Source organism: Diospyros lotus, chromosome 5, assembly GCF_014633365.1.
Source record: "Diospyros lotus cultivar Yz01 chromosome 5, ASM1463336v1, whole genome shotgun sequence".
Classification (NCBI taxonomy): domain Eukaryota; kingdom Viridiplantae; phylum Streptophyta; class Magnoliopsida; order Ericales; family Ebenaceae; genus Diospyros; species Diospyros lotus.
Window position 1 is genome coordinate 30,688,822 of NC_068342.1, and position 12,964 is coordinate 30,701,785.

Consider the following 12,964-nt stretch of genomic DNA (forward strand, 5'->3'; position numbering starts at 1 on the left):
AATGGTTTCCTCTCCTACTTTGAGAAGCAAAACCCAGCACCATGCTAGCTCTGTCAGCTTGCCTCTTACATCTCATCCCCTAATTCCTGAGTTTGATGAGCAGTTATGCAGAGTAAGAACTCCTGAAGCTGCTACATCTTCATTTTTGCTATCACTAAGCAACCAACTGGATGGTTTTAAAGGTTTGTATGCTTGTGTAACGGATTTGTCTCTACTGCCAAGCATCCAACAAGCCTTGGTCCAAGACCACAATGAGAAATGGTTGATGAGAATGTGGAAGGATCCTCAAGATGTTGGATGTGTGTGCCACTGCTAAAGTTGTTTTCTCATAGATAAAGCAAGATGTGGGGTATCTTCTATCATCGATACACTGAGAAAGCGATATGGATGACTTTCATTGATATCTAACCTCCAGAAAGAATACTAAGAAGATGATCCAGGAAAAGAGGCTGGTCTTTAGTTTCCAGGATGGTGCAAAATAAAAATGTTTCATTCCAAGATGAGGAAGGACAAGGAAATGAGTTTGCCAAGGTCGATGTTGCATTGGGTTCAGTCATCTATAAGAAGGCAGACAATTTCGACAAGGTTATGCATCAATTAGCAGAGATGAGGTCAAGCATCCAAGATGTTGAAGCCAAGCTAGTGATAGGATGGCCGTCGGTGAGATCGTTCAGAAAAACCGTGATGAAAACAAGCAAGTACGTGAAGGACGTGTTTGGCGTCTTGGAGACATACAACAGCTACCAGCAGCTGATGAATGTTGTAAACAACGTGTTTGGTGTCTTCAGCATCTGTATGTAGACAATAGTTCACATCTTTCTGTGTTCATTATGATTTTTGATTTGTTTGTCTATTGTTTGTGGTTCTGCAGGGGTAATTAATTTGGTCTTTTTACTTTCTGCCTTTGTTCAGGTAACAAGAGGAAGCTTCTGGACTCCGTAAACGGATCAGAGTATGTAGCTACATACGAGAACAAGGACAGTGACTGGATGCTTGTAGGAGATGTACCATGGAAGAGAGTTTACCCATTTGCTCTTCCCCGTCTAAATAAAACGTGCTATTATTTAAGTACTTAATGTTAACATTAATTATGCAGAGTAAAATCATAGGTATTAAAATAATATTTTTTAGGTCGATTAAATTGCTTGAATCCTCAATTAGTTATTATATATATTAATTTTTAATTAAAAAAACTTGAATATGTATAAATTAAAAATACAAAATCATCTGAAAAGGAATTTTTATTTATGTAATTAAGTTTTGAATTGAATGAGCTTATGTATTTATTTATTCCTTTTTTTTTGTGATTGACAGAATGTTTGTTGAATCGTGAAAACATCTTAGGTTGATGAAGACCATGGAGGCAACTGGGTCAGGTAAACCCTATTATTAATGAACATTTATATATTATATATAAATTAAGAACCATAAAAAATCAAGATTAATATGCAAGAATAACATTTATGTGAATAATATTAATATAATATTATTTTATGTATAATTAGTTATAAATTTAAAATATTGGTTATTGGATATGCAGGTGCAAGGATGTCTCCAAATCCAAAATGCTCAAATGGCTAGAGAGGCTTAAATGCTTGGGAGAGTTGCATCATCAGTGTATGAATGAATGAACAGACAGAGACAAGCTAGAGAGGCTGTTGCTTTGTTCCCTTGATAGATGTCTTTTTTTTATGACAATGTGAATGGAAATTGTTAGAAGTTTTTTTTTTATGATAATGTATTATAAAGTGCTAGTCAATTATTAATTGACTAGAGTTGTTTGCTTAATTGTTATTAAATTTTAAATTAGTGTTCTGAAGTTTCTTGATGATTAAAATAATGTTTATTTTGGATGCAATGTATTAAGTTAATAGGATTTAAAATATAGCAAAATAAGCTAAAAATCATTTTTTGTAGCGGTCAACAAAAAGTGGTCACTAAAAATGTTCATTTTGTGGCGGCCAAAACTATCATTAAAATCTTATCATTTGTGACAACCAGTGAAGCCGTCACAAAAAATTCATTATTTGTGACAACGGTGGCGCTCACAAAAGAAAATTAACAGTGACAGTCACTAGTGGCCGTCACTAAAGAGTGATTACTTGTGACAGCCATGACCGTCACAAAAAATGACATTAGTGGCGGAGGACTGTGGTTCTCACTAAATTTTTTTTTGTGACAGTCACACTCAATCGCCACTAAAGGAGTATTTTTAGTGACGACTAGTCAATAATCGTCACTAATACTATTTGTGACAGACTTTTTAGTGACAGCTTGTGGCGGCCAATTCGGCAGCCACTAAAACTTTTAGTGACGAGTTTTTATACTTTTAGTGACGGTCTTGGCCTCCATTAAAAGTCAAAATTCTTGTAGTGAAACTAGGATGCTTGTACAGGCATTTAATCAGAACCAGAGTCTTTGTTAGCTGACATGTTTAGGAGTGCATGCTGATGTGGATTTCAAGTGTTTTGTTTCTATTTTACTTTGCATTTGAATAAGTCAAGTTAGTTCCACTTTTCTAGGAAGTGGTTAGTTGTTTGCTGTGATCATGGGTAACTTCTAGCCATGATCTTAGTGATTTGAATTTTTTGTCCTCTATTTATTCTGTAAGGATTTCAGAAGTTATTTGATTTTTATGCATCTTATTTCTCACGTTTGTGCTGCATATCTTTCTCTCTCTCTCTCTATCTGTGTTCTTTCCTTTCAAATTGCAACAGTAGTATCAGAACTTTATCTTTAAGGGACCTGTGCATCCATGGAGTTTGAATCCAACCTGACTACAATTGCTTCACAAGTGTTTGATGGCACCAACTACCAGATGTGGACAGTGCGCATGGAGACCTATTTGGAGGCCCTAGATCTCTGTGAGGCAGTGGAAGAGGACTATGAGATACCTGCACTTTCTGCTAATCCTACTATGGCAAAAATAAAAGCACACAAGGAGAAAAAGACCAGGAAATCAAAGGCAGAAGCTTGCCTATTTGTAGCAGTGTCACCAATAGTTTTCACTCGAATTATGTCATTCAAATCAGCAAAAGAGATATGGGACTATCTCAAGAGTGAATATGCAAGTGATGAAAGAATTAAGAGCATGCAAATTCTTAATTTAATAAGAGAATTTGAACTTCAAAGGATGAGAGAGTCTGAGTCCATCAAGGACTATTCTGACAAGTTGTTGGGCATAGCAAACAGAGTTAGATTGCTGGGAGCAGAATTTAAAGACTCAAGGATTGTAGAAAAGATTCTTGTCTCAGTCCCTGAGAAGTATGAAGCATCAATTACTGCTCTTGAGAATACTAAAGATTTGTCAAAAATTGCTCTTGCAGAATTGCTAAATGCTCTTCAAGCACAAGAGTAGAGAAGGCAAATGAGGGAGGATATTGAAGTTGAAGAAGCCTTAACCGTCAAGCAGTAAAGCACAACAAAAGGCAAGAAAAATGATGCTGAAAACAGTGCCACCAATGCTACACAAGCTGATGCTAATGGCAAAAATGAGACTCAAAAGAAGTCCCATCCTCCATGTCAGCACTGCAATAGGAAAGGCTATCCACCTTTCAAATGCTGGAGAATTCCATATGCAAAGTGCTCTAAGTGCAACCAGAAAGGGCATGTAGCAATCATTTGCAGATCCAAGTCTCAGCAACATAAAGAAGAAGCCAAAGTTGTTGATCAAGAGGAGGAAGATCACTTCTTTATGGTAACCGGCTTCTCCAGGATGAATTCAAGTGAGAATTGGTTGATAGATAGTGGCTGCACCAACCACATGACCCACAACAAAGATGTAATACCCAAGAAATTCTAAAGGACTCAAGGGTAATTTATCTTGGTGCAAAAATGAAATTTAAGGATAAATTGAGGATATAACGATAATTTATTACCGCATAGATGACCGAATTGACTATCGGGAGTGTCCTGGAGTCGACATGCCGAAGAAAAATGATGTGGCATTAACAAACACCCCAAGATAGGATTTATGATGCAGAAAGAAATCGGATCAGTAACAGTTTTCGGTACAGCAAAATAACAGCTGCCAATTAGGCTCAATACTGAATTGTTATAGACGACTTCTCGGAAGTTAACGAAAGCTTGGGGAGGCTTCGGTTTTTCAAAAGGAACAACCCTTCAGTGGTTTCAGGAAGAAACAAAAAGGTTTAGGGCCAAAACGAAGATTCGGGCCTAAGTGTAGTTTTTCAAAATTGCTAGAGGGAGGCTAAAACGATATTTTTTCGGAATCCTCAGGGGTTAAATGAAAGTTTTAGGACTCGAGGAACCTAAATGCAATTGTTCGAAGTTGAGGGGTTAAGTGAAAGGGGCCAAAGTGAGATAGCCCAAAAGTTGAGGGGCTAAAGTGAAATTTTTTAAAGATTTGCCAATGAGAATCCAACCATGGCACGGATGGTCACGGACTGGCTATCTAAGGCACAAGATGGCACGAGGGTGGTCTTGGGACCAACTTTTGTAAAGGTCTGGCTGACAACGACCAATGGGTTGGCCAAAAAAGCAAAATGAAAAGCGGCCGAAAGTGGCCGGATATTCGCACGCCTGCAACTTGGTTTGGTGGTCGGCTAGGGTCATTTAAGGGTTGATCTAGGGGAGGTTGAAGCTCCAAAGAGGTCGCGTAAGGCGGCCAAGGGCGTTTGAGGGTTTAATTTTGCCTATAAATAGGCGTTGAAGGAGGCCAAAAATTGGAAGAGTTTGAGCTTCAAATCGACCATGTTATTGAACGAATTGGCCGCCCAAAATAAGGGGCTTTTGAAGCCCATGAGGTGTAGAGAATTTATGGTAAGTTTGAGGCATTTTGGAGCAAGTTTGAAGGCTGTTCAAGGGTCGCCGGAAAAAGGGGGCGGTCCGCTTGGCCGAGCATTCAAACGGCCAGTTGGCCGTGCTCCAGTGCTCCTTTCGGCCTGAAAACCATACCATTGTGATCGACTGGACCGGGGGAAAATGCGGGTGGAGTCAGCCCCGATCGTTAGCTCGGCCGTCGCCGGAGAAGACGACCGGCGCGTGCCTGTCACACAAGGTCCTTCACGCGCGGCCACTCGCCCTAGCATGTTGGGGCGCGTGGGGCTCAGGAAAATTCTGAAAAAAATATAAAAAAAATCCAGAAAAATATTTTATGGAGGTCCATGCAAAAAGTTTTGAAGTTGGGATTCTCGATATCTCGATTTTAGCATCAAAGAACCTCGTTTTGCGTAAAAATGCAACATCCGGGTAAGTTCAGTATTTTTTCCTTGAAGTTCATAGCCTATAATGAATTGTTGTGAAATTAGATTTGAGAAAATAGTCCCGAGGTATTTATTGGGATTTTTGGAAAGGAAAAATGAAATAAATGGAATATTGAGGATATTTAGTGATGAAATATTATTTTGATGATTGAGGTAATCGAGATGATATGATTGGTGCAACTTTTGAGAGTTGGCACGAGAATCGAGATCGGGCACGCATATTGAGGCCATGCGCATTTTTTGAGGTATCTTGGTCTTTTAGGCGAAGATGAGTTTTCCTATCCTAGCTATGGTTTTGTGAGTGGTTTTCTCCCAAGAACTCATATTCAAGATATGTTTGTTATGTTGAGCCAAGTTGCTCCAATCAACCTATTGTGTATTTTGATGTTTAACAAAACATAATTTTAGTAAAACTATTTTTAGTATGTTTAAAACCCCTAATGGATTTTTGATACTTGTTAAGTATTATAGTATTTTGTGTATCAAAACGAACCAAGAAATGCTATTTGATTCTAAGTAGAATATTAGCACACTATAAGGGAACATATAAGAAAATGTTTTCCTTTTAGAAAACTAACTCCGGGTATTTTCATAGCTAGTATTCATTATTGTGAAAATGAGTTTTAGTGAATTTTTCAAGTAATGGAAAGTATGTATTTGGAAGTGCTAAAATCGTCAAAACCGGAATTTGTTCTAAAACCCAAAATCTACTTTCTTATCTATTTGGATTTTGATTTTTTAGATATTTTTATTGAATCCAAATGGGGGGTACTTTGTTATTTACATTTATGTATTAAAGTAAATGGAAGGTAAAATATAAATAAAAGAAAATGTGGGCATTTACTTAAACTAAATGAATGTAAATATCTTGTAATGAATTTATGCTATGTATTGTATTATCAAAACAAATCTTATTTTTCTAAAATCTGGACTGAGAGTTGACTCCCGGTGAGGGACAGTCGACTGTAAGTCAAAATGGCAATCGACTGTGGATGTGCATCAGTAGATATAGCCAAGCATTGTTTATGCAGAGTCGAGGTAGCCAAGAGTGGGTTTTGGCTAGTCGACTATAGGCCAATGAGAGTCGACTGTCTGTGAGAAAGTCGACTGTGGGTTGAGCGAGAGTCGACTGTCGGCAGCGGGAGTCGACTATGGTTGTCGCGGAGTCGACTGTCAGTTAGAACAGTCGACTGCCAGACTCCAACGGTTGGATTTTTGGAGCCGTTGCAGGTCGTTTTTGGAGCCTCAATATAAATATCAAAAGGAGAAATCTTGAGAAGGCTAATGCTCTACCATTTCCTATCTTCCTAAAGCACACCCAAGCTCTTAAGCACTCAATCAAAGCAATCCAAGGCCCAAGGAGCTACAAAGATCTATCCATTGGAGCCTCAAGGCAAAGAAGAAGTTTTCTTCTTATTGGTAAATTGTATCATTTCATTTTGGCTTGTATATTGTTCTTGTATTGATATCCATTCTAGTCCAAGTGTGTTGGACATAGGATTGATTTATTTGTATTAGATTGTGAATTGTGAGTGGCATCCTAGAGCCGAAGTAATCTAGGTGTATTATTGTGTTGTAATAGTTTTCGGGGTGAGCTAAGGGGAAACCTCGGGGTGTACAAGTTTGTTAGCTGTTCTTGTGTGGAAACCTAGTGGTGGTTTTTAGTGGAACCTCAAGTGTCGGTTTGACCTTGAGAGAGTGGAGTAGGTGTTGGATACACCGGACCACTATATATCTTGTGTCTATATTGTGGTTGTTTGTGTATTTATATTGCTATCATTTCCAAACAACATATATATTTATAACAAGTGTATTTTGTGTATAAGAAAATCTCAAGAGTTTTAAAAAGGAAAGAATCGATTCAATAAGTTTTTAATCACTCAATTCACCCCCCCTTGAGTGGCCATTGTGTGTGTCAAGGGACCAACATGTTATATATGCATGTTGTTATGAATGCAATATTCATTTTTTATATGTTGCATGGAAAGTCGTGATAATTGCATGACATGATGTTATTGTCATATTGATGTTTGTGCATGGGAATGGGATATCGCCTCTAGAGTGTAGCCGTAATTCCCCAAGGGCGTTGAGGGAATAATGTTAGGCTTATCCTACAGAAGTTCGGGATTTATCTAGGATTCCTAACCGGGCTTGCGGGCCAGGGAAGTTACACTAAGAGCAAATGTTGTTGATGTTATTGCATTATGCATTCGTATATATGTTTTGGACCCTCACTAGAAGTTTCATCTTCGAATGGGTTATGCCCCTGAAACATTCAACGTTCAAGTTTAGACTTGCAGCTTAGGCAAGAAGCAGGTTGAGATATGACGGCACGTGATGGCGTGGCCGATGGATTTAGCGAGCTGACTCAGATATGTTTTAGCTGATGCTTTATTGATGATTAGTCTTGCTAGAATATTATAGAATCTCCATGTATTTATGTATTTCAATATTAAGGATATGATATTAACTATGGTACGGATTCTTATGTTATAAATAAAGTGAATTGATTATGTACCATATCATGTTTCGATTATTGCTTCCGCATTTTTAATGAATTGCTGGGGGTTTTGTTTGGAATTTGGTACTTAAGGTTAAGTTATGTACCGAGAAAAAAAGAAAAAAAATAAATTATGGAACCCAGCATAGTGACACGCTCGGTAAGAGAAAAGTGGGGTGTTACAAAAGAGCTCTTCACTGAATTGGGTAAGGCAAGCTCTGTTGGAAATGTATGCCCTAAAGACACGTTTTGTTTAATTTATGGTAATGATGTTTCTTTTATTCAGTGTATGGCACATATATTATTTGCATTTAATTGTTGGAAAGGTGTCCATGCTATTAAGTAAGTGATTCATGTGATGGGTCGTTCTTCACAGTTAGGCATGAATCATGGGTACTTAATAAGCAAGAAAATATTTCTCTTGATCTTTTGATAGAACTGGGCATTCTATCATGATAAGATCATTGTGCAATAGATCCTAATGGAGGATGGCTTGCCTTAGCCAGTAAACAGTCCGTTTACTCTAATTGTACAAGCGCATTTGGAATGCGTAGAGTGGACCTGTGATAGAAGCTAATGACAAAGTACTAATTATCATGGAGCTAGTCTATCACTGCTACTACGTGGACGAGTACTCTAATACTTGAGTATTAGTTGGTGGTCTAGTGAACCTAGAGCTATATTCTTAGATTCATTGTAGGTGAGGTCTATCAAAGATCAATATCCTTTTGAGTTGGGAGTATGGTTTCTAATTAGCTAAGACAGACTAATACAAGATAGTTTCTGTGATTCACCCCCTTGTGATTGTCCAAGAATAATCGAATAATTCAGGGCCCTGGGAACGTGACTTAAGAATGTGTGCTTCTGGGTAGCTCCCAGTGATAAGCAAGTACATTCGAGTAGTCACGGATTATTGGACTAGTGATCTAAGGATGGTAGAAGTCATTTAGAAAGGTGTTAGTACATTATTCCTTTCTAAATGATGGGTGTTACGCAGAGGGGTATTTTCGTCATTACACTAGTAGGTCAAAGACATGGCATATGCAAAATTATTCGTGGGGTCAGTGTTACCATATGGTGATAGTTGGAACACTTAGAATGACAAAATATAGCTACTAGGTAGCAGGGATATTTTGGTCATTTTAGTAGCCGTGAATAATTTGTCTTTTGGTCCCCGGGGTAGCTCGATGTAACTCATGTATTTTTTAATACATTTGGCTTGTTGGATGAATTACATTGAGAGAGAATTATTTTATTCAGAATGGTCCATTGGGCTAGAATAAAATAATAGTTCATTAGGGTTTTTAATTAATTAATTGGGCTAACCCAATTAGAAAATTAATTAAAAGATCTTGGCCCATTAGGGTTTGGCCCACTAGGGTTTTAACCCTAGGGTTCTCCCTATATATATCTCTCTTTAGTTGTTTTTCATCTAAGTCGTTTTTCATTCTTCTTCACCGAAGAGAGGCCACGAGTTCGAGTCATACTCCGGAAGATCGAAAGGGTGCGTTTGAGTTCTGATGCGACGAAGCCGAAGGCTAGCAGGACAGCCGTCGTCTCCACAACGCGAAGAAGCTCCCATCGCTCCATTCCGTCCGGTAATCCGCCGCAAAAGTAAGTCTCCTAGATTCTTATCAATACGAGGAACGTTTTTGATCTTAAAACGCTTCCGTTGCATGCTTTGTTTCCTCGTTCATGATCCTGCAAGCTCATCAAAGGTCAGAGTGGGTGATGGCAAATACATAGCAGTAAGAGGAAAAGGTATTGTAGCCATTCAAACTTGTCTTGGTACAAAGTTAATTTTTGATGTGCTTTATGTACCTGAAATAGATCAGAACTTACTAAGTGTGGGATAGTTGATTGAAAATGGAAACAAAGTTTTGTTTGAGAGAAAAACCTGTTTAATTCAAGATGCAGTAGGGATAACTTTGTTTAGAATAAGGATGAGTGGAAAAAGCTTTGCTCTAAATCCATTGGAGGAGGGCAAATTGCTTTTTCAGTAAAGGGTAACATCTCTGAGTTGTGGCATAAGAGGTTAGGGCATTTTAATTATAAGGGCCTATTGCAAATGAAGTCAAATGAAGTAGCTATAGGACTTCTAGAACTTGTAAATCAAGTCCCATCTTGTAAGGCCTGCCAAACAGGAAAACAATCCAGAAAACCCTTTCCTAAAGTAGCTTGGAGAGCCACTAAGAAGCTGCAGGTAGTTCATACAGACATAGTTGACCCTTAAAGAACCCCTTTCATTAAATGGCAGCCTTTATTATGCTATTTTCATTTATCATTTAACTAGAATGTGCTGGATCTATTTTTTGAAGCACAAGTCAGAGGTTGCACAAGCATTTTGGAAGTTCAAAGCTAAGGTTGAGAATGAGAGTGGGGTGAAGATTCAAGTTTTGAGGTCTGATAATGGAAGAGAGTATATTTTTGAGGCCTTCAACAATTTCTGTGAAGATGTAGGCATACATCATCAGTTAACAACCCCATACACTCCACAACAAAATGGAGTGAGTGAGAGAAGGAACAGGTATATACTGGAAATGACTAGATGCTTGCTGTATGAGAAAAATCTGCCTAAAAAACTAAGGGCAGAAGCTGCAAATGCAGTAGTGTACTTGCAAAACAGGCTTCTCTCAAGGGTAGGGGGAGATGTGACACCTTTTGAAGCTTGGTATGGTTACAAACCAAGTTTACTCCATCTCAAAGTGTTTGGCAGCTTGTGTTTCACTCATGTGCCTCATGTCAAAAGGGATAAATTGGATGAAAAAGCACTCCCTGGAGTCTTTATTGGGTACAACTCTACATCCAAAGCCTATAGAGTCTTCCAACCACAGAATGATAAAATAGTTGTAAGCCGAGATGTTCAGTTCTTTGAAGAAGAAGAGTGGGATTGGAATGACAAAGCAAAAGAGAGGCAGAATTTAAAGCTAACTGACTTTGTCTCTACAGATCAGAATTTGGTGAATTATGAAGATTCTGTGGATGACAGACCTGTGAAAGGTACCAGGCTACTCACTGATGTTTATCAAAGGTGCGATGTAGCTGTTTGTGAACCTACCAGCTATGATGAGGCCAAACAAAGCAAGGAATGGAGAGCAGCAATGGAGGAGGAGTTGTTCATGATAGAAAAGAACCAAACCTAGAAGCTTGTTGATAAACCTCAAGACAGAAAGGTGATTGGGGTTAAGTGGGTGTTCAGAACAAAGCTCAATACAGATGGGACAATCAACAAGTACAAGGCAAGACTTGTGGTGAAAGGGTATGCACAAATACCTGGAGTTGACTATTCTGATACATTTGCTCCAGTTGCAAGGTTGTACATCATCAAACTTCTTCTTCCTATTGCTGCACAGATGGGTTGGCAGGTGTATCAACTTGATGTGAAGTCTGCTTTTTTTTAAATGGATATTTGGAGGAAGAGATTTATGTTGATAAGCCTGAGGGTTATGTGAAAAAGGGAGAAGAAGACAAGGTTTATCTCCTAAAGAAAGCCCTTTATGGTTTAAAACAGGCTCCTAGAGCCTGGTATAGCAGGATTGATGAGCACTTGAAGAACTTGAACTTCTGTAAAAGCTTGTCAGAGTCAACTTTATATGTAAAGAAGATTGAATCTGAGATTCTTGTTGTGTCACTATAACTTGATGACCTGCTGGTGACTGGGAGCAATTTGAGCATGATTCAGCAGTTTAAACAGGAAATGAGGGAGCTCTTTGAGATGATAGACTTGGGGTTGATGGCTTTCTTTTTGGGAATGGAAGTCAGGCAAAAAGATCATGAAATCTTCATATGCCAGAAAAAGTATGCTAAGGAGATTCTAAATAAGTTCAACCTTGAAGAATGCAAGGGCATGAATACTCCTATGAATGCTAAGGAAAAGCTAAGGAAGAATGATGGAACAGAAGGAGTAGATCAGGTGCAGTTTAGAAGCATGGTTGGCTGCCTCATGTACCTTATAGCCACCAGACCTGACATCTTGAATGCAGTAAGCATTTTGTCAAGGTTTATGCATTATCCTATTGAAATGTATCTCAAAGCAGCTAAAAGGGTGTTAAGGTATGTTAAAAATACCTGTAATTTTGGAATTAAGTTCGAGAAGTGTGAGGAATTCAAGCTAATAGGGTATTCAGACAGTGATTGGGGAGGTTCTGTAGATGATCTAAAGAGCACTTTAGGATATTGTTTCTTCCTTAGGTCTGGTGCATTCTCTTGTTGCTCAAAGAAGTAGGACATAGTGGCTCAGTCAACTGCAGAGGCTGAATTCATTGTTGCTACAGTAGCTGTAAATCAAGCTCTATGGTTAAGGAAAATTTTGGTTGATCTAAACCTAAAGCAGAAGGAGAACACTGAGATTCTTGTTGATAATCAGGCTGCCATAGCCATTTCAAGGAATCCAGTGTTTCATGGGAAGACAAAGCACTTTAATATCAAGCTTTTCTTCCTAAGAGAAGTATAGCAAATTGGAGAAGTGAGGTTGGTCTACTGCAAGTCTGAATGTCAAGTGGTAGAGATGTTCACAAAACCTTTGCCAGCTAGCCGGTTTGAAGATTTAAGAGCTAAACTTGGTGTTTGCAGCTCCTAAACAAGGAGGAGTGTTAGTTGACGTGTTTAGGAGTAGATGTTGATGTGGATTTCAAGTGTTTTGTTTTTGTTTTACCTTGCATTTGAATAAGTCAAGTTAGTTCCACTTTTCTAGGAAGTGGTTAGTTGTTCGCTGTGATCATGGGATAACTTCTAGTTATGATCTTAGTGATTTGAATTTTCTATTCTCTATTTATTCTGTAAGGATTTCAGAAGTTATTTGATTTTTATGCATCTTATTCCTCACGTTTGTGCTGCACATCTTTCTCTCTCTATCTGTGTTCTTTCCTTTCAAATTGCAACAGTCTCACTGCTCAACATTCTCAGCCACTAGTTTGAAAAAGTAAGATGCATGTCTATGTGCATCCAAGTTTTGTCGTCTAGGGAGAAGCCTTGTAAATGACAGATGAATCAATCAGATGGAAATTAAAGTAATATTTTTAATAAGTTCCATTTAAAGCTCTTCTGAATATTTAATTGCAATTAAGGCATTGGCATTCAGAAGAATGGGGCTTCAAGTTTAGAAATCCAGTACTCTCAGCAATCAAGCCAATTTTATATGGGTTTAACCAGGTGCCTGAATCAAGGCAAGGCAAGGCAACCTTCACCTTTTAATTTTTGCTTCTGTAAGAAACCCTTAGTTTTCTAGGTTTAAACTTTT

The 12,964-nt window shown here is 38.3% G+C and overlaps 1 protein-coding gene and 1 pseudogene across 1 annotated transcript; both read left to right on the forward strand.

Annotated features, from left to right (window-relative positions):
• The first annotated feature begins 468 nt into the window (after window positions 1–468).
• Window positions 469–1,581, forward strand: LOC127802190 (auxin-responsive protein IAA1-like; annotated as a pseudogene).
• A 1,174-nt stretch (window positions 1,582–2,755) lies between these two features.
• LOC127802191 (uncharacterized) lies at window positions 2,756–3,358 on the forward strand. The gene has a single exon (XM_052337897.1). It carries the CDS (start codon window positions 2,756–2,758, stop codon window positions 3,356–3,358), a length of 603 nt encoding a protein of 200 aa, XP_052193857.1.
• Window positions 3,359–12,964: the final 9,606 nt, after the last annotated feature.